The 23,362-nt window shown below is 37.2% G+C and overlaps 1 protein-coding gene across 1 annotated transcript in view; it reads right to left on the reverse strand.

Moving 5' to 3' along the window:
- The window catches only part of KHDRBS2 (KH domain containing, RNA binding, signal transduction associated 2), a 261,364-nt gene that overhangs the window by 155,461 nt on the left and 82,541 nt on the right, over window positions 1-23,362 (reverse strand). Inside the window, exon 4 of the mRNA XM_009999274.1 lies at window positions 13,336-13,482. Within this exon, the coding sequence (XP_009997576.1) occupies window positions 13,336-13,482 (147 nt within the window). The remainder of the gene's footprint in view (window positions 1-13,335; window positions 13,483-23,362) is intronic.

Below are 23,362 nucleotides of genomic sequence, written 5' to 3' on the forward strand. Positions count from 1 at the left end.
GCTCACTGGTGCGATCTAGCAGGTGGTACACAGTATGTAATTTCTGCACTCCAACTGCAGAAAAACATAGAATCACAGAATGGTTTCAGTTGGAAGGGACCTTAAAGATAATCTAGGTCCAACCCCACATGGGCAGGATCACCTCCCACTAGATCGGGTTGCTCAAAGCTCCATCCAACCTGCCCTTGAACACTTCAAGGGATGGGGCATCCAAAACTTTCCTAGGCAACCTGTTCCAGTGTCTTACCATCCTCACACTAAAGAATTTCTTCCCAATGTCTAACCTAAATATCCCCTCTTCCAGTTTTAATCCATTACGACTTGTCCTCTCACTACAAGCCCTTGTAAAAAGTCCCTCCCCTGCTTTCCTGTAGGTCCGCTTCAGGTACTGGAAGGATACCATGAGGTCTCCCTGGAGCCTTCTCATCTCCAGGCTGAACAACCCCAACCCTCTCAGCCTGTCCTTACAGCAGAGGTGCTCCAGCCCTCAGATCATCTTTGTGGCCCTCCTCTGGATTATGTCCAGGAGCTCCATGTCCTTCTTATGCTGGGGGCTCCAGAGTTGGACACAGTACTCCAGGTGGGGTCTCACAAGAGCCAAGTAAAGGGGGAGAATCCCCTCCCTTGACCTGCTGCCCATGCTTCTTTTGATGCAGCCCAGGACACAGTTGGCTTTCTGGGCTGCAAGCGCACATTTCTGGCTCATGTTGAGCTTCTCATCAACCAACACCCCCAAGTCCTTCTCCTCTGGTCTGCTTTCAATTCATTCTCCACTCAGCCTGTATTTGTGTTTGGGACTGCCCTGACTCAGGTGCAGAACCTCGCGCTTGGCATTGTTGACCTTCATGCAGTTTGTATGAGCCCACTTCTCAAGCCTGTCCAGGTCCCTCTGGACCTCATCCCTCCTCTCCAGCATCTCAACCTCACTATCACCTTTTTTTAAGCACTGTCTAGCAAGGAAGAAGAGAACAGGAAGACGGCATTTGGCTGCAAAGACAATGTTCACAAGAGAAGATTCAGGCCCTTGGATAATAGAAGTTAGAGCTTTCTTCAGGCAACAGATGAAGTATATGTGGACACGTTACAGATCACTTCACCTGTGCTAGAAAACAAAATGTTCTTTAAACTTCTGCTCTTACTACACAGGAAGAAAAAAATGTATAATGAGACTGTCTTCATCTTGAGGATATCTATTAGGTATCATAAACTGCAATTGAAACTAGGTTATAATAGCTTAAAGAACAGTCTAAATTAAATGTAGAGCAGATCAGCAGTTAAACTATCCTGACAGACAGTGTAGGATCAACTTGAAAGCTAGTTGATGTCCAGACACACATTGCTCTTTATACGGTTTCTGCAATTTTGTATCAGGAATACTATGTTCATTCAACATTTTAAACTTGAACATTAAATTTGAAACTTGAGTTGTTCTTGACATACCTGTCTGGGAATGTGAGTCTGCAGCCAAAAATTACTGAAAGCTAGGAGCTCTTGAAGAGCATCCTGCAGACTGCCCACATAACCCAAATGCCAGATATTAAAAAGGCAGCACTGGGCAATAAGCTATTTAGGTTAAATACCTACTTCAGAAAAAATAACATAAAAATAATAGTAAGAAGATTGGACAAGTATTTTTTAAGGTAGGTGACTGATAATGGAAACAAACATATCAGTGAAATGAGAGTGATCAGTATGATGAAGGGCAACATACAGGCATTTGGAAATACAACATGATTACTCCCTTCAGTTCTCCTCCACTCCAAAAAGTAAGTCAGATCTAAGTTTCTAGATGAAGTTGTAAAGACTGTTACATAAACCAGAGAGGCATTTAACTCTCAGTTCTGGATCTGCAATTAAAATTGATGTTTTAGGTATCCCATGTGATGTGGATAGAAAGTTTCACCTAATAGAATACGACAAGAGACCCTTTCTGATGAATGTGACCATTTCCAGATCAAGCATCCATGTGGAACATTCTGTCAGTTAATGTCTTGAGTTAAATCTGAGGTGGAATTAGTACGGATTACACTGAATGATTTATCAATTGGTATTGTGAAATTGTTATTGTTATTGCTACAGAGAAATCAAAATGGAAGCAACATACACAGAAATAACGTCTTGGTTCAGCTCTATTAAACATGCTTAATAACTACTCGAACCATTATATTATTTTTGCTTTTACTGTTTTGTAAACTGTGGATGATAAAAATGTGTATACCAAATTATTTTCACAAATCTATGTGGCTCTTTTGTCCACAGGGTCAGGATTCAACAGATGACATGAGACAGCAGTCAAATAGGAAAAAAAAGATTAAAAGAAAGTCATATGAAATGAGGCTTAGCAACACTATTCTGTTTACTGAAGAACTGTTTTGAGGAAACATCTGATTCCTTTGACACTCTCCCTCTTTGGAGACCCAAAGGGACAACTGGTAGCTGGAAAAAGGAGGAAGTACTTTTATGTGGAAAGTGTAAAAATAACTGACTGGAGAGTGAATTTAGGGGCAAAAAGTCACAAGCTTGGAAATATACATAATTTTCTACCAGTAAGGTTAACTAAAGCTTAGCAGGAAGAGGATGAACTCCAGATCATCTGAAGCACTTGAACTGAGTTTTGTTATCTTTCTGAAACATATTTAGTACAGCTTTTAGAAGAAATTTTACCACCTGTGTGGACTGGGCCTCAAAGGGAATAGTTGTACTTCCTGGTTTCAGAATCCATGAACCTAAAAATTCTCCCTTGATTTCCTCTTCATAAGTTCTGGAGACAGAGAACTGCCTAGATTATGCCTGTCATGATCAATACATGCCCAAAGAAGATGTACAGAAGTTACTTAGAAGAGTCAAGAAGCTTTTATGACCTAAACAGGATATTGGAGAGATGCATTCTTTCCTATCCTTCTGTTTTCCCTAGGAATACTTGTGAGTCACAAGAACCTTGCCACCCTTCGAGACAGGATGTCAGTCAATTTATGCCAGTAGAGAGAACCGCTCAGGTGCATCACATAATACTTTACTCCTGTGCATAGAAGGAAAATTTACATCTTTAGTAGCACAGAGGTATTCTTCCCTCCCTTCCTGATTATCAGTCTCTGATCAGACTGTTTGGAAAGATTAATTTTTCTATAAATAGAAGTCCTTAGCTGCTCCTTCCAGTACTTTTCTTCACCTGCTATATTTGCCAGGCAGTAGCAGAGCACTTGTGGAAGCAGTTGGTGAGGGCTGCAGAGAGCAGAATGCACAAAGAAATCTGTTGGCTGCAGTGTAAGGATAGCTGGATGAAATCTAACAGACTGACATTATCTCATAATAGACTATACTATATGATAGCAATATGCTATCTAATAAGTATAGCAATATATATCATTACATGGAACAGAACACATACACTAAAATAATATATAATAAAATGCACCATCTCAATGTATGCTTTCTGTTCCCTTTGGCAGAATAAAATCACTTCTAGCTAAGAACCGATTAAAGGGATGAAGTAAAAGTCAAGAATTAATTGATATACTGTATAAATAGCCTCAGACTATGGCGCCCAGACACAGTAATTTACATAAAAACAGGCTAGAGTTTGGAAGAAAATGAAATATATTCAGATTTTGTTTGCCATTGAAATAATAAAGCCATGACTCAGTTGTTTAGTTTGAAATGTGACACAGGATAAATTATTTTTTTAAGTTATATTGAAATACATGATTGCATTACAAAGGAAAATGGGACTCTGTATTCCAGCAGAAAACATGATTTATGACCATGAAAAAGTTGAGCTCTGAATGAAGACTGATTAACCAAATTAGAAGAGAGATCTCTTTGAACTTACTGCAACATATTCACACCATTTGGGAGACAGAGGAAGATGGTAAAACCACACTCTCATGCAGGTATGCAATAGTATATCAAGGACTCACACTATTTTATGACATGAATCGCTCACTGCACCACACTGAAAACGCAGTAGTGAAGCAGACTGTCAGATTTCCCATTGCACAAAAAAAATTCAGACTTTTGTATCACCTCTATTTTAACTCTACCTGCTTTCAGCTTGGTATGCAACTTACTAACCCTGGATGCAGTTCATTTTAGACTGACGTGAATTCATTAAGTGCTTTTCAAAGCAAGATACACAGAAAAGTGCAGACCAGCCAATACTCAAGGAACAATATATCTTTCTGATGTCTTTACAGGCAGAAAAGAAATTTTGATCAAAATCAGAGCAAAATGTTTGTTTAATTTACCACAGATTCCTTTCACCGGTTTTTAACCCATCAGTTTAAGGCTAAAGATTGGGCAGTGGTGATGGCTGTTTACCATGTAACTTAGCACCACGTTACACATGCAATTACCCTTTGTGACATTGAGGAGATTTTCTTAGCCCCTCTGAGATAACCACTCTGGTTCCCAGAATCTGATGTAACTAATGTTATTTTATACCTCTTGATTGCTTTTGACTGTCTGTTTTACCTTGGAGTCCCACTTGTGTTGGGAAATCCTAAGGAGATCCTACAGGCTAGGGACTTGTGACTAGATTAAAACAACTAAGAAATAGTGTCTTTGGAAAAAAGCATTACTTATTCACTTCCTTGAAAGTAACAGTTATGTAAAGCAAATAATGAAAACAATGGGCAGCTAGCTATAAGTTGTCACTCAGTTTTTGTTTGTTTTTTGTTTTTTCTTTGCAAAGTTCTCCATGACCTTTTCAAGCCCTCACTGCTTGGAAAATATCCCGTCTGTGTTTGCCTGCCAGTTGTCCCACTGATTATTCCTGGACAGTATACGCCTATATTCATTTAACCTTAATCTTAGAGCCTAATTAACAGCCCAGTGTCAACTACTATTTAGTATTTCACTTCTGAATTTTAACACAGTTTAAAATCATGAAGAAACAATCAAAACACTCTGCAAAATGAGGACTTCCTATTTTTTCCAAATCCTTCTTTACTGTCCTGCTCAGGCTAACTCTGTGGTAAGTATCCATTATAAACAGAAACCTAAGTCTGTACCTTAATCAGAAACAACCCCAGATCCTGCCCAGCTTGTCACACTGCCTGTGTCCAAATACTTCTCACTTCTTACTGTCTGGTGCTGAAATCTCTGATTTTCAACAGTGCTGTAACCAAGCTGTTACTGACTGCAAGTCTAGAAAATTATGCTGAAGTTGAGTTAGTGTCCAAGAGACACAAATCTTGTTCTAGCATGTCTAATGGGGATAGTTCCTCTTTTTTTTTTTCCATGTTTAGTTAGTAAAAAGTATAAAAATGGACTGATGCATCAAAGAGTTTTCAAACAGCTGAGAGAAATCAGCAAGCAAGTAGGTAGAGCAATTGTCCTCTAGCCAATCAATTAGGAAATAGTGACATATTTCTTTTTGAGCATGCTTTTGTCAACTTATGCATCCATCCTCAGCCTTCCTCAGAATGAGCTCCTGTGTCTGTTCACTAGTGAGATTGTGTCCCATCATTCCCAAATGACTCCCATTTGTAGCTTTGGATACCAGGATGTCTCACTCCTCTTTCTCCATAAAGTCTTCAGCCAGCTCTGAACAAAACTCATCAGTAGGCTGTAGTGTCATCATGTGAATCTTCAGAAAGATTATGCTTCATATAGACTTTATTTTTTAAAAAGGCTGATGCACTTATGAGAGTTTATTTTGTTGTAATTTGAGTCACCAACAGTTCCCCTTTGTAGTCAACAGACTACGGGCAACTCCAGAGAATGATTTCTCTCATTAAAATCTTTCTCTTGTTTCACGCTTACTTTATCTGAAAGCATGTCTCTCATCCTGATGTTTCCCAAGTGTCTAAACCTAGCAGGGGGGCAGGACATAAGATACATCGTAATTTGCAGCATTTTTTGCATGTTACCATAAGTGGGCTGATGGCTAGGGACGCACTTAAAGGCACTGTTCTCACATAAGAAGTTTCTTCAGCTGCTTAATGGCTCTAGACTTCGTACAGAGTCTAAGCATTGCACCACCTGGGCCCCTCTTTAAGTCTCAACCAAAGGAAACTGTTGTGTTGAGAGAGGAATATGCTGAAATTAAGTATTCTAATACCAACACACAAATCTTCATCTTTAAAATTGGACACACAAATCAGGTTTGACAGGCAGAGACATTTCACACATCAATTCCTTAAGAAAATTGCTACAGACACACCTATTTAGGGAATCTTTCTCATTAAGAAGCTTTAAGCCCTGTCACATCATAAAAGTGATGGATTTTACAGGACTATCAGGTGTCACTAACACAATCTTACCAACACACTTTCTCATTGAATATGAAATCAGATTTGTTGACAAATTTCTTTTTATCAAGCCATAAAACATTAAAGCAGTGGTTAGAGTCCCTTCTTAATTTTTTAATAAGTTGTAACTATTCAGTGAGGGACTGGTGTCAGGCTAGTCACAGCACAATCATGACACACTCATGCTGCTACCATAACTTTTTCTTTCACTGGCCACGTTTTTATTCCACTGCTTGTCATTATAGAGCAATTAACTTTTGACTCCAGCAGTAAAACAATCTCATGAAAGTGCTCATCGCGAAGGGTGAGGAAAGATACTGCTAGTGCCTTTAATGAAAAGCAAATGCCCACGTAAGGTCAACCAAAAACCTCACAAATGCATGAAGTTGTGAATGTCTGGAATACATGCAAGTTTCAGCCAGAGAACACACCCCTTACTTGCCCACCAAAAATCCAAACACAAGACATGAAATCATTAGAAAAGAGCCTTCATTAGGTCTGCTGCTCACAGAACTGCTTCCAGCCCAGCAGACTATGGTCGCTTCTCCAGTTTCCTGACTTTTTTCTAATCAGATTTTCTTAAAATGAGCATTATTGTACTGCAGCATTTCAGTAAGATGCAACTACATCATCCTGTGTTTTTCCAGCTGCACAACTGATACTTATGGAAACATTCCGCTTTCTCTGCATCATTAATTTTATTGATAAAGTTACCATCTCCAGAGATTGAAGTCTAGATATTTGATAGGATTCCTTTTATTTTTAATATTCCCTGAACTCATTTGTATTATCACTGCATTGCTGGCCACATAATTCCTTCACAACAATTCAATTAAATATGGATTTTTTTATTTTAGAATATTAAATGCTATTAATTTGTCTTCTACACTTTTTCTTCATTTTTACGCAGTTTGGTTTACGAGTTCTTCCCATCCCTTCATCACTGAGGCTGAACTAATATTAAACTAAAGTTAGTGTTTTTCTGCAGAAAGCTCTTTTCATAGTGAGCCAACAGTCTTTTCTTTTCAACTTGATATTTGAACTTAATATTTCTTTTAGAAATCTCAAATGGCAATGAAGTTTTGTCATACTATTTGTTGCCATTAGGACACTTTAAACCTTTCAAAACATCAAGAATATATACAAATATCTATCCTTTACTTACTGAAACCTTCCCATGTTTGCATATACTGAATGCATTCAGGCTGTTGCCATTGGTCTTGTAGGAAAAACATTATATGAAAGAACGTACCTTTGTCTTTCACACAGGTAATTTCTGAACAGGTTTATGTTGTATGGCATGGCACAGAGAAACATAACATCCATTTTCAAAGATCTCCACTGATGGAGACCAAACCTCTCATCAGGCACACCAGAAGTTGTCAAAAACTAAGAAAGAGAGCCTTGTTTATGAATAATTCTCTGTTTAGGAGAAAGAATATTAATAGCTGGACTGTTTTTATAATTTTCTGTTTTCTGAGAGGAAGAGATTATTGAGTCATTTAAAAAATCTGGTTTGCTCATCATATTTAGAAATTACATAAAACCATCTGAATAGTGAAGTGACAGCATTTCCTTTAAAGTTATTCAGGGTGATAAAATCTAAAGGTTACTAAAAAGACTTGCTGAATTATCTCATTACACTCAATTATTAGAAACCCAATTGGCAGGAAAAAAAATGAATGTTGATAAATGCAAAATAATGCACATGAAAATAATTAAACTTAAATATTGATAAATGTGAAAATAGCACAAGTAAACAGCTTTCAGTTATTTATTATCATTTGAGAAAGATGCCCTGGATTTTCTTTACAAATTCCATTCAGAAAACATCAAATCAGTGCAAGTGGGGAGAATGGTAGATAGTACTAGGAAAAAGCTGTCACTAAACCATAAAATAACAGAAGATCCATTTAATTAGTGTACTGCTGCTTGACTAATGAGATGAGGCTACTGTGTGAAGTCATGGCCACCCCATCCCAAAAACAACAACAAAAGGAGCAAGCTAAGAAAAACACAGAAAGAGGTGGGAAGGGTAATCAGACGTATGTCACATGGGTAATGAGAGCTACTTCGGCTTCTGCACATGAAAAGATGGGGGCTTAGAAAAGAAACAAATTCATAGCAATGTAAGAGTGAGGACTGATCTAAGACTATCCATTACTTTTAATCATGTATGAAGATGAGGGCACTCATAAAGTGTAAGCAGCTGCTTTAAAACTAGTAAGAGAAGCAGGCTTTGGGATTTATTGGCTTTGTCTTACACACATTTCATAATTGAACTGTCAAACTAATCCCGCTGATGCTTTTCTGAGGCCAAAAACTTAACTAAAGTTCAAAAAAAAGCATTTGACAAGCTCAAGGAAGAGAAGAAAAATCTACCACAGGGTATAAGGCAAGACAGTCTGGATGCTAAAGGAGTAGAAGAGCTGTATCCACAACACCCCTGTAGGGAGCAGTGGACTAGATAGATGGCAAAATTGGCCAACCAAAGTATTCCATTCCATATCCATTCTATATATCTATATAGGTCTTGATTTAAATTCAGGGATCCCTGGAGGCATTCAAGGGCAGGCTGGATGGGGCTCTGAGCAGCCTGTTCTAGTGCAAGGTGTCCCTGCCCATGCACAGGTGTTGGAACTCAATGATCTTTAAGGTCCCTTCCAAATCTAAAAATTCTGTGATGCCTACATATAGTTGTTATAAACAAGCCAAAACTGTGTTACTGTATGCTGTATATACTACAATATAGTCAGCACAACATGGCATAACAGATCATGGGTAACTTTGGTCTGCAGCATATATGAGTTACTACATATGCAGCAAATCTGTCTTTGAAGCAATACAATTTCTTTCAAAACATTAGCTAGAAAAAGACCTTCAAGGTATTAAACAATAAGATTATTTAACTGTTTCCACTACTACAAACAGGTATCAAAGTTTGTTATTGATTCCTCCTAAATCCCATTTTTTTCATACATCTCATATGAATAACATCCAGTATGAAATTAGTAACTTTTTATTTCCCTGAAAGGCTCTATTTTGCTCAGTAATTTTCCTTCAGAAAGATTGAAGAACTGCTGCTGGAAGCTGGTTCAGTGAGAATGTTTATACTTCTTAAATGACTGGTAAAAATTATTTTAATCAAAGGTGTGGAGCAAGGTGAGATAAAGGGACTGAAATTAGCTACTCAATAAGAGTTTTAAGGATCTACAAGTCTGGAGGACACTCTAGCCTCAATTCACATCAACAACATAAAAACCTGCATTCACCTGCTGCCTCATTGCACTAATTCCTAACCAAGGAATCTGATCTGATCAACACCCTCAGAAATACTGGGATATACAGGCAGATGATAATGAACAATCGTCATTCAACTGGAGTGTGTTGAATGACCGTGTGTTTATTCCCAGCCCTTAAGTGGTGCCATTACACCTCAATTGAAAGCAGATACAAGTGGCCAGGAAAATGCATGTAAATGATTTGAACAGCAGCTCTTAGCGTGGTAATTGGATCAATCTCTGATCATCTGACCACACAGTTGTAAACAATCTTTTCAAAGACATCGTGTCACCGCAGCTGCAATCTGCCCTCTATGTAACAGCTCTCTATTACAGAACACTCACACATAAAATGAATGATCAGTATCTGCCTCCCTCCTCAAGGAATGCTAACCACATCAAATAGAAATGCTCTGTGTCAAGGGATAAAAATGGCTGTCACAAAAAGATCCTGCATGTTTCAGGAAGCACAAAACTCCTACAGACAGTATAGTCCCTTTGGATATGGAAATATAATAGTTTGTTCAGAAAATACATTTGTAAGTTTGGATGTAAATCAGGATGATGTATTTTATAAGAATGATGTAGCATTTCATTACTCATTAATGGCGAAGAAACTTTCACAGCATCTAATAGCTATGAACCTTTTAAAACCAGCTGAGCGTGAAAAGTTTCTAAGAAGTTTTCTCCCCATATTGGCCATCTCTATTTCTTGTTCACTGACCTGCATCCCACTCAGAGGCACTGAGACATAACATCAGCCTTAGGTTCCTCACCCAGACCTTGCTCCCTAGTAATCTGGTGTCAGAAGGACTTGGCAGCAGCCAGATACCTATGAATTTTATGGACTCTGTCTTGGTCACAGAGGTGAATCTGCAAAACACACATCCTCCTCCTAAGAATGGAACCTCCACAACTTCTCTGGACAACCTCTGCCAGTGTCTCACCACCCTGGAAGCAGCCGATGGTAAACAAAGCAGTTTGGGTTGAAAAGTGTGTCAGTCAGTGAAATACTGAAGGCTGCAGACACAGGTGGTGCAACCATTCACTGAAATACCTCTTGGAGGAATCCACATGCAGCACCTGAGGCCAAGCTGCTTGCAGCTTTGAAACGTATTAACATGTGAAATGGCTGCTGTAAATAGCAGTACTGTTTCTACCTCCATCTTGGAGGTGAAATCTTCATTAGCCATAATTTTAATACTATTAGTGGGCAAGACCGAAGGTGAAAATTAAGTAATCATATTTAAATCCAAAGTACTTGCTTATGAAAACTTTGCTTCAGTTAATAAATGTTCAGGTTTTTTCCCCTCAGTCCTATTCTACATTTGTTTATTTTCTATTACTACATTTATTAGGCATTTATGGTAAAATTCAGTCTCATTAAAACTTCCAGATAAAGTATAAAAACATTCTTCCATCTTACTGACACAATCAGTATTATTTCTGAGGGCACTATTTCATTTAAAATTCACAAAATTCATAACTAATGTGAAAACTCATTTGAATAGTTTCTTGCATCCTTGATTTGGTATAAATAAAACCATTAGATTCTACTGCTTTCACCCCTGTCATGCAATTCTAGTATTCACTGCTGCAATAAATTAGGTTTTATAAACAACAAAACAAGTTCAAGAGAAGCTGTAAATAGGGAACGAAAAGGAAATCAACCAGTGCAAGCTTTTTACGTGTAAACCCCTCAAAACATGTTGCAACCAGCCAGTTAATAATTGCTTTGTAAACCGCTGTAAATCTGAAATGAAGCAGAGGGGATAAAACTAACAAATTGCAAACTCCAATCATTACCTGTTTGGAGTGATTATTGCCACTGCCAACCAAGTTCAAAATCTTGTAACAACCTGTTTTTATATTTCCTCCAATGTAGCTATTATACCTGTGCTAGATAAGACATATAATCCTTATCAATAAATAATTTGTCACAAGCAATATATGCTTGTGCAGTTGCTGAATATTTACAACAGCAACACGTCACAAATTTTAACACACCTCATCACACACTGCTGTCTCCCTGATTCACCCAGAATAGATTTTCTCAGGCCAGACAGAATCTTTAACAGATGTTAAAAATCCATGGGGCAAAGTAATGAGAACAAGCACCACGACATCATGCTACAGTGCAGGAGCTCTTTTACAGAATGAAGAGGACATACAAAGAGAACTTTAAACAGGAGCCTCTTTCAGCAACAAATTAAAGTTGGCAAAGTCAAGAACAACTGGATAAAAGGTCATCCAAAGGACAGAGACTGTCCCATTGACCCTGTTACCATTTTTAGCAAAGCACTCCAGACTTTTCAAGAACGTGCTACTTAACTACACATTTTCTTTCGGTGTCATAGCTTGGCAGATATTCACCATTAACTAGCAGCCAAAATGTCATTCCATGTTATGTTGCCAGCATTATGACACTGACCTAATTTGTCTTTCACACTGTATGTTCCACACTGAGTCAGAAATAATGAAAAAAACATATTCTTGTCTCACAGTTATTTCCTAGAATTTCAAATAGTATTTTATTACCAGTGTTCCCAAACTAGAAGCATAACAAGGGGACGGAAAAGGAGAATCAGAAATATAGTCAACTTGTCTAAAATGTAGCTAACTTAGGGATATTCACTTGGCGTCAAGAAATATTATTTAAAACAATAACTTGGCTGATTATTTTTAACAATTTTAAGTTACTTATTTTGTATACTTAAAAATATGTTTAGTTGCTTTAAAAAATCTGAGTATGTTAAATATTGTACTTAAATACTGTACTTGTAATGTATTCTCCTTTTCCCCATCAAGAAACCTCCACCAAATGAAACACTGAAGTTCTGCCACACAAATACATGTATGCCTCACCTGAACTCCTCTTAATTTAGCTTCACATTACTTATAAAAAAGGCATCCTTTAAATCCTTTCATAATTGTTGAGAGATATGAACACTTATAAAACTTCATTTTTCTTCTAATCATAAATAAAAACAAGCTTCCATTATACTTTTTTTAAGGAATACAATGTCTGAACGTTTTTTGAGTGCTATATAGTCTCAGGACAGACCTCAGACAGTAACTGATGTAATTCTAGTACTACACAAAGCAACTTTTACTTAGCATTTAATATGCATATAGTTAAATTCTAGGATTAATTTTAAGTATGAAAATATAACAGGATATTGTGTAAAGGTGGAAAAATAAATTTCAGAGAATTTGCTGGGAAAGCAGTAGACAAAAAAGGAAATATTTCAGAAAATTTTGTGTTTGGTATAAATCAAACTGAAAAGGTTTCCAGCTTTAGAATTTGTTTGTGTGCTCTCCTGGCTGATGGAGGATTGCTGAACTGGTCAGCGCCATGACAAGATACCTTAACACAAATGGAATGTTTTACTCCATGCTGTTCACTCCACAAAAAGGTCATTAACTTCATTAGCAAGATACTTACATAAATCGTTACATATACAAAAATGTTTGTACAGAGTTAAATATTAAAAAAAAATATTTAAAGTGTACTCACATGCTAACAACTAATATCTGCAGCCAGAAAAAAAGTAATCCATTCTTCCCTCCAAAAATCAAGAAAGGAAAGCAAAACACAATGCCAAATAGAAATAATAAAACATGCAGATGACATATCAGGGGAACAACTGTGACAATTAATGGCCTGTTTGGCATCTCCCTGAGATGAAAGAATGAAAAATGAATATTTTTTTTCCCCTTCAGCTACAGGTGCTTTAAAGAAGGCACACATTCAATGCAGCACAACGACAACCAGCCACAGAAGGATGTTGTAAAACACTTACAGGAACGAGGAATTTTTTTATTTCTTCCAAGGCATGACTCATACGAGAATACGCCTCCCCAGGTGGAGCAAAGACTTCAATTAATACGTGAAGCTCATCACTCAAGTGTGCATATTTGGCTTCTCCACTTTTCCTTAGTTCTTCCTCCTATGAAAAAAAAAAAGATGTTTTGTTTAGGCATTTTTTTTAAACTGGGAATCTACTTATTTTGAATTAATTTAGCGTTTACAAAGAACATGACAAAAGGACATAATATAAGCAGACTTCTAAACCCTTGGAGAAACGGAAATCTAGTGCAAGCCACTTAAATATTTAAAAATCTATTTCAAGAGTTTGAATGATAAAACCAGCGTAATTATCATCTACCACAGATTCTAATCAGCACAGTGAAAATATGCTAAATGCTCTAGAAGTGAGTACTAAAATATTAAAACCATAATGGAAAAGCTGCATTAATCTGAGCCTTAGCTGTTCACAAAAAAATAAAGATCCATCTAACCATTTTGAAGCAATTGTTTATTAAACTCTTTGTTATTTAATGAATATCTGCAAGTTATACATTTTAGTAAGCCCTAATACTTCTATTTGAGATATAAAGTCTGAGTTTCAGGCCCAGTTCTGCTGTGTGGTACCTATGCAATCAAGTGTACATTGGTTAAGATGGTGATTCACCTCAACTAGATTTATCTTGACAACCTTGAGGTCCCAGTTTTCCAGCTATAAAATATGCATAATAATCCCACTTTCTGTTAGAGTAACGTTCTGAAATGTCAATCCACTTTCTTATACAAGGCTTTGAGACAGTGAATGTAAATTGTAATATATATTCATAGTAGTTACTCCTGCATAAAAAGTAAAGATATAAAATAGTGATCACGTTAATGGCTTTGGCTATGACAACATAATGAAAAAATCGTCATTACTACACAAGATAGCAGTAAGTAATACTGATAAAATGATGAGTTGAAAACTCAATCTGCAAAAATATTTTGAGAAATGTAATTTTGAATAAAGTATGTCTGTATATCTGCATTTTATAGATGGAAAATATAATTGCAGAAAAAGCAAATTATTTTGCTTAAAATTGGGTAAGAAGTTGCCGCTTTGGATTAAAATCATCATTGATGAGCATTTATATATCTAAGATAGAAAAACTGTAAGAATAGGTTATAATTCTTATCTATTTTGCTTATTTAATTGTGCACTAACTTCACTTATTTTAGCCTTGCCTAATTAACACCATTGCTTGACACCAAAAATACGTGCACTACGCCATGCTTCAAACAATGCACAGACAGTTCTTTCTATCTACAGCAGAAGACTCAGCCCAAAGACTTTCTGATTTTTCACAGAATACTCAATGGTTTCATCCTTTAGCTCCCAAGCCCTAGATCTGAATCCATGGTAAGTCAACCCTTTGCAGATAACAATAAAATCCTCACTCAATAAATGTGATACATATTTTTAGCTTAAAAAGTTGAAAATTGACATAATTGTTCTCAACTAAACCCCAAAAATTAACATAAGCATCACAGAGGGTAAAATATTTCTGTCTTTACAGTTAAAAGTATCTTTGGCATTTTAGCTTATCACTGAACTGTCGTTGAAATGTCCAGAAGAACCACAGCATAATATAAGTCTATCAAAAGATGTTACAGTAATTTTGACGTTTCTGGAAAATAAAATATAATATTTGATTGCAACTTCTGGAATAACTTGACATGAAGTATTTAAACGTAATTAAGTTTTAACAGTTATAAAGTTTCTTCCTAGAAACTGCTGAAATTTTCCTTCATAGTGTTTTTTAAAGATTCTTAAAAAAACCCAACAAACATGAACAGAAAGCTTCAAAAGTTGTTTTTCAGGAGAAGACTACCAACAAACTTTGTAAAAAATATAAATTCAATCTTTTTTTCAAATACAGGAAAAGGCAACAATAATATTTGGCGTATTATTTTGATGAGGACTTTGTGCCACTAATAGTAGCGTTTTATAATGCAAACCTGTCTTACAGAAAGGTAGGTATATGCTTGTATGGTGGTAACAATGGTAAGAATATTTCTCTTTTATTTTTTCAACAAGTTCAGAAATTCTCAAAACCCATCATTTTATAACCTTTTTCCTAGGTTCAACAGATGCTTTGGATCACTACTCAGCAGTCATTTCTACAGCTGTTAGAAACAGCAGGCTAGGGCTGTGAGATCCTTAACATTTCTTTCTGAAGATATCTATATCTAACAAAGGTTTTTTTGGTGAAATGCATGAGGTTAGAGACTGAATTTTCACACAGGGTAAAATATCAGTGAATTCTTTTGTTACCAAGTGGGTGTGTTGACAGAGAAAAACTTAAATAACTTTAGGAAAAATATGGAACAGTAAGAATTCACAGATTATGTGAGCACTGTAGCCTTACATTTAATTGTATGCCAGATATCAGATATCAGGCATCTAACAAGCAAAACAATAGATGCAACTCACACTGTTGAGGAGACACTGGTCTATACGGAAAGTTACACCTACTGGTAGGTAATAGAGCTTTCCAAGTGCAGTACAGATGAACGGGCTCTCCCACGAGCATGTGAAGTTGAATATGTTGGTAAGTCTCCATGAGCAAAAAGCACAATCCACCCGCACAGCAAATCAGTCTGTGCTGTGGACCCAACATCCACAGTACTTATATTTAGCATGACAACACTACCCTTTCTCCAGCATTTCAGTGGGTTTTGCAATCGGCTAGATACAGCCTGGATGCACAAACTGAGTTCCCATTAGAAGCCAGAGAGCCTCCTGGAGCCTGATCAGTTCATTCTCACTGTATGTAATGGCCCAGTCAATGGGAATGATCAGGAGGCTCTCCTCTGAACTGTGCCTCTAATTCAAACTAAAACACAAACAAATAAATGCCCTGTGTAGTACTGGCAAGGTCCAACATGGATTACAAGACTTTCTAGCACCTGTTGCATGAAGGCAAAATTAGTGAGATGATCATAAATCTATTTTATGTGGTTATTTCTAAGGTTATCTGGGTGCTATTAGTCTTGCAAGACTCAGTGCCCCTAAGGGGCACTAATACGCCAGTTCAATTACTTCTGGGCTTTGGATGTTTCTCATTTAATTCTGTCTTAACCAACTGCGAGGTCCAGCCATTCCTCATGGTGTTGTCCGTAACTTTTTGTCCAGCAGTTTTCCACACCCTGTTCAGGTTGGATGGCTTTGGCTAGGGTCTACCCAGCAGCCCAGTCACTGAACCACAGCTCTAGCACAGGGACTGTAACTGCTTAAGCCTGTTCAGGTAGACATGAACCAAATTACAGAGAAAATCCATGTGCATTGAAAACCTAATGGGTTAACTGTAAAGAAGTACCCTGGAAACAATAAAAAAACAGTTACATTTTAGGCACTGGATCTTAGGAAAGAAAAACAACAGATCAGACCCAATAAGTTCTGATGTATGAAATGAATGGAATAGATTCCCTGGGCTTCTGGATCAGTGATGGCAATCTCTCTTAGTATTGACCCTCGGGTTAGTCATACACACAGTGATGATTAACTCCAGGTTCAGCACAGCAGAGGAAACACACATGACCCTCCAAATACAACTGTTCTCTTGTCCTGATCTTCTTTCACTCTGGGCTGCATGCCACTTCCCTTCATCTCTCAAGACTGACAGTACTATATTCCAAACCCAGCTTCCCTCACACTATGTGCTTCAGGCTTCCTCCATCCTCACCTGCTGCCTCTCAGCGTGTCTGTCACACAGTGCTGAAGTCCAGCTTCCTTTCACCTGAGAGATGGCTCCATAATGCACTCCTTCATAAAAGAGAACAAGGATTTTAAAACACCTGCTGTGTTTTATAATTTCCGGTTGACCAAAGCAGGGAAAATGAATTATAAAATCTAAAGCAGAAATTTGAGGAGTACCGACCCCTGCAAAAGTGGAGCGTGTGAGTGATAAGAACACAAAGGCAAAGAATAAAGATGAATTATCTCTGGATGAGAAAGCAGCCTTAGCATTTTAAACAGATGCATGCTGCCAGAGAACCATTTTCTGGCTAGAATGCCAGCCAAAATGTTTGAATAAAACTACTGGAAAGAACTTGAAAGAAAAATGGAATTTGCATAACAAACTAAATTACGGAGTCCGGACTGATGAATAAAAAGTGTCCTCATAAAATTGAAATAACAGAATATCCAAGAATAATAGAAAAGAAACCCGCAGCAGGAATTGTGTAGATCTGAGATAAATTTCATCAATACAATACACAGAACTTCCTATAATGTAACAAATACAGCTATGAAAAGGAACAATGGGTACTTCAAGTACAATATAAGAATTGCAGTGGATTTCATATCTTGCAAGAATTTGCAAATAAAAGCGTGACACATAGACTAGACAAAGATGTTAATCATAGTGCTGCTGCTACAGAGGCATTATTCATAAGATCAATGGACAATGCTACAGAAGAAAATTAATGAGCCTAAAGTTTGACAAATGCAAACCTATTAATTTTTAATCTGGACATAAATGCAAAATGCAAGATGTTGTCTGCAACACTGATTGTAGTAGAAGTAACAAGTGAAATATATGGTAACAAGTAAATCAGAATAGATTTAATTTCTTGGTGGTACCTGTTTCGGAGTTAAAAAGATTTTTAGCCCTAGGTCACTTCAGTGGAGAAACAGAGAACAGAAAAAGAGGAACAATTTTAGAATGGATGAAGTAGAATGTGACATTGCTCAGCAGAGTCCAGAGCGAAGCTAAAAGAGCTTAGCCATCCCTTGTCTCTTGTTTTTAAACCTGTTATTCTCACTCCAGAAAGTGGACTAAAGAAGATGTGAGTGCATGAGGAAAGATCACACAGCAGAACTAAAAGAGTGAGTGTTCAACACCAACAGTTAGCCACAGAGACCCCATTATGAAATACATGCATGTAGAAAGAACATTGTTTACAACAGAGGAAATTTCTAGAGATGCAGGTGACAGCAATAATTTTTCTGTATTTGATACATCGTTAAAATTCTTGTACTTACTTCGGTGAAATGGAGCAGAGATTTGTGTACATTCAATGCTGCCTTGGGTAAACAGCTCCTTCAGTTCAAGGGTGCTTTATTTCCTGATGTTTTTCATAATGAAATATAACAACATCTTAATGGTAAAGAGGTACTAAACTGTACCTACATCATATTTGTGTTTAGATAGGTGAGAAGGAAAACAAAGATAAATCAGTAGAAGAATGTGCTGTTAACACAGCCATTGAATTGCTATCAAAAGAACCTGAACACCTGGAGTGAAAATTACATGAAAAAGAAAACAAAGGCTTAGAAGAAGGGTTAACAAATTAAAGTGTTATGTGCCAAAACTGAGGCTACAGCTGTGACCAACAACTAGTGTTCTACCTATGAAGTACCTGCCAGAAAGCTGCTAGAGCAGAGATCGAGTTAACAAACCTACAGATGTTCCTACACTTGTACAAAACTAAGCAAAAGCTAAAACAGAATTGGTAAGAATCATCTGGTCATTAGACAAATGCTGCTAGAACTAAACAAGCCAAAGATGTTCACAGAATCATAGAAACACAAAATCATAGAATCATAATATGGTTTGGGTTGGAAGGGATCTTAAAAATTCATCTAGTTCCAACCCCTCCGCATGGAGAGGGACACCTCCCACTAGAACAGGTTGGTCAAAGCCCCATCCAACCCGTCCTTGAATAGTTCCAGGGATAGGGCATCCACAACTTCCCCGGGAAACCTGTGCCTGTGTCTCACCACCTTCACAAGAAAGAAATTCTTCCTAATGTCTAACCTAAATCTCCCCTCTTCCACTTTAAAGCCATTACCCCTCATCCTGTGACCAAATGCCCTTGTAAAAAATTCCTCCCCAGCTCTTTTCTAGGCCCCCTTCAGGTACTGAATTGCAAGTTTGCAAAGTTAATGAGTAAAATTAAAGATACTCAAGAAATGTACATTTACCATATCTACAGATGCTTCCTGAAAAGATTATGTTACTCTTAAAACTTATTATCACAACTAGGGACCACTGCATTCAGGGTGCATTCGAGTCAACAAGAAGACTTTGCCTTAATTACAAAATGTCATGCTTTTATTTATGGAAGTCTAAATATCGATTTGTTGCACCAAAGTTACCAACTAGATTGTTTGAAATCCCACCAAGTTTCTATACTCCTACTATTAACAAACCATACATTATATGATTATTTTTTTTCTCAACAGCATTACCCTCTACACAGAAGAATGACTTATTATAACTATCTGTTAGTTATAAATACAGTATGAATCTAGGCAAAAGCCAAAATGCTGCCTATTAGACAACTACACCAGGTTGCTGACAGTCAACTGCCAAATCAACATATTTAAAAGGATTAATACATTTGTTCAGTGATTTTAAAAAATGAAGACTAGAGAGATTTTACAGTAGCTGATGCCACTTTAAGAATTTTAAGAGCTTAATGCATCAAAAATAAAGCAACAAGCCTGTGGCATAAGAGAAAAAGATCCTTCCAGCAAAGCAGACATAGCTTTGTGTACACTGGTCAGAGGAAAATATACTTTATTTTCCTACGCTATCATTTTTATTTTTCTAATTTCATTTTACTAGCTCTATTACAACTTTCTAGCTCTAGTTATTTCATTGTATTTGGAGCCAAGTTATCTTCAGTTTATAATTTTTAATCCCTTTTTTTAGAGACAGAGAAGGGGAAGAGTCACATTGAAGTGACAGATGTTATAGTCACTACAAAGCTCTAATGTTTTAGGTAATTCAATAAGCTAGCTCAATTATCAGACATATTGAAAAGGTTATATGGCTTATATATATATATGGTTAAATAGTTTTATATATATTTAAGTGTTCTTAAATGCACCAGATTTAGACATGATCTTGATCCTAAACAACAGACTCCGGCCATGTAAACTCCTGTTCCAGAAAATAAGTTGAAAAATAATAAAATGCTCCAGTGATAAAAACCAGCTCTATCTACGCACACTGTGAAAGACTAGAAAATGTTGTTTCAGGGGAAAGACCTTGGAGGCATTACATTCAATCCTAAAAAAAGAATTTGTTCCATGTCCAATATAAATTAAAAGAACATCCTCTATTAGTTATTTTTAAGAAATTAAAAAAAATAATAATGAAACTGCAAGACCTGTACTATTCTTCCACCTTCAATATTGGAGAACATTCTGATGCCCCAATTTAAAAAAGTATTAGAAGCAAAAAAAGATCAAGATGCAAAGAATGATTGTCAGTACAGAAATATTTCCATATGACAAGCTGAGCACAGAAACTCAGGCAATCATCATGTTCCTGCAGTTCAGGATGTCCTTTACACAACTGATTCTTGGAAGACCTCTCAACTTTCATTAGTTTTTATGTTCTTACCCAAGCTTACAGTCTTGCAACTGACAGAAGCTGCAGACTGAGCCCATTCTTACCTTATTCTGTCTCATTAAGCGTCACAGTTTGACTCAGGATTGGCAATTAAACCAGTGACAATAATGCTCTTGACCCCCTCCCACCCAGGTAGGGAAGGAGAGAGAAAATGAAGGAGAATTTCTGGATTGAAAACTAAACTAGACAGCTTCAATTAAACACTAATGATAAAAGAAAATATGTACAATTATATACATATGTGTTCAGGAATGTGCAACACAACTATTGCCTCGCCCCCAGCCCCAGAAACTCCCACAGTATCTCCTGAGCTGTGAGCAGTCCCAAAATGTCCTGGAGCTATCAGAGAGAGCAGCAGAGGAGACAGGAGTTGAGGGGAGAGTTGTGAGGGTCAGGAATGCACGAGCCTGGGAATCAAAGGAGATGGATGGACAGAGTCCTCCCTGTATGCCAGCCATGGACGGAAGAGAAGGGAAGAAGGAGCAGGAAGGAAGTTGTCTTCCATGGTCTCTGACTTTCACTGAGCTTGCAAAGATACATGGAATGCAACACTTTGGTCAATTTTGCTGTTTGTCTAGTCCAGTCCTCCCTACAAGAGTTATAGATAGGACTCTCCTCCTTCAGTATATGAGCTGCAGATTCAACAAGTAGAGCAGTGACCTTGAAGCCCAGGCAGCAACATAAACATTCCAGTGTTATCAGTCCACTAGCTGGAAAACTTGTTGCTAGTTAAAAGAGTGCTCAATGAAGGGAAAAAAAAAAAGTCAGTAAAAGGAAAATTGGCTTCATCCTGGCTCAAACCAGGACATTAGGAAACGTGAATACACCTAGCGGGGCGTTACATGTTGCACAGAGTATAAAACAACATACAAATCTAGTATGTTTTTGTCCTATGATATTTGTAATTGCTTGTTGCTGTGTTAGGTGTATCTTTTTTTTATTAAACAACACCTGTAACGTAGACGTATATGCTTAAGGCAGTTATTTGTCAAATATGGAACTCTCTTCTAATAATGTTGCTCCCTAGGCTGCACATTTTGTTTACAAGATCCTGTTACTAATTAGTATTCAAATTAGCTCAATGTAGTATTACAAGTACTTCAACAAGAAAGGAAAGCAACACTTCAGCCACTGATTGCTCATTATAATCAGATCTCAGAGAGTGCGGAGGAGAGCGATTTACAACCACTTTCAGCTGAAAATTGAGGAATCAGGACTGCTGAAAGATGTGCTGAGAACCAACTGCTGCCTTCACCTCCTCACATCCTGTGGTGGCAGCCTCCCCTGACCTTGCCACACAGCAGGACATTTTGAAGGATAATGTTGTTGTGTCTCTGACCAACCCTTTGAAGTTCAACTGGGAAGCCTGTAAAAGGACAAGGTTTAAAAGCTAGAACTTATCATCCCATCTGACTCTTCATTGCTTTTTCTAGCAAGTCTCCCCCACTGAACAGGTTTCCACATGAACGCTTTGTACCCTGAAACGTGATGCTACCTGTGATGCAAGGAAGTCCTTCCCTAAACACCTGGGATAATTCTCCCAGTCTTGACGTGTTGGCCTAGGCAGGGGAACAGAGATAGTTCGACTTTCAGTAGTTTAAAGACCTGGCTGACAAGCTGTATTATTAAGTTCATTTTCCTGCAACTGGGCTGACTGTCAATAATTATTTCCTAAAGGCTGTCCCTTGATTAACCACAATACTGCAAACGCCAGCAGCAAAGGGATTTCATCATCCTACCACCAAGTACAGAAAGAGACTGCTATTTTCTATATCCCCTTGATTCTCAAGCAGTGATGCAGAAACCACATTGATGAAGGGAAGCCACATTGGTAGAGTAAATGAAACTCTGTGAAATGAAGGAGGAAAAGGAAGATTGTAAATAATTGGCAAACACTGTAACTCTAATAGCATTTACATAGACCAAAATGTTTTGAATCTGAAATTATTTAAAACATGCACTATCTTCTGAGAAAGTACTTCAAATAACAGATAAATCAAATACCTGAAAAATCAGTCAGTGTGTCAAACTCTTTTTCTGAGCTAGAATGTTAATGTCTTGCAAGTGAAACATTTCCTCTCACATGTGCCAGTCACACATGACTTTACAGGCTTCACTTGCTTTTTCTTTCCTTGTAGGATTTTAGATTTTGCATAATAACGAAGAACAGAAACACCCTTTTCAATGGCAAAACTACTTTTCCCTCTACTATCTAGAAAATCTAACTACTCACATTTAGACAAATTTTACTGAGGGTCCAAGGTCTTGAATGATTTCACACAAAAGTGTCAGAAGTAGTTAACTGACAAGTATGTTATAGCAATATTCCACATATCATGATTTTATGTCTGACAGATTTACTGAATGCAAATAAAATTGCTTGCAAATGCATTCACGATCATCTCAGCTATGATGGTGATTTGCTCTGCAAAGATAGAAGAACAAATTTTCTAATCTTCTCATAATGGAAAACTGTAAGGATATTAGTTCAATATAATCTGTAAATTACTCTGACTAAAATCCCTAATTTTTTTAACAAGTAGTGATTATAGCAATTCTAATAGCAATTTACTAGAAGGCTCATTTTCATGAAATGTGCAGAGTACCCAGACCACA

The sequence above is a fragment of the Chaetura pelagica genome, unplaced genomic scaffold (assembly GCF_000747805.2).
Source record: "Chaetura pelagica isolate M959 unplaced genomic scaffold, ChaPel_1.0 scaffold90, whole genome shotgun sequence".
NCBI classification, from domain to species: domain Eukaryota; kingdom Metazoa; phylum Chordata; class Aves; order Apodiformes; family Apodidae; genus Chaetura; species Chaetura pelagica.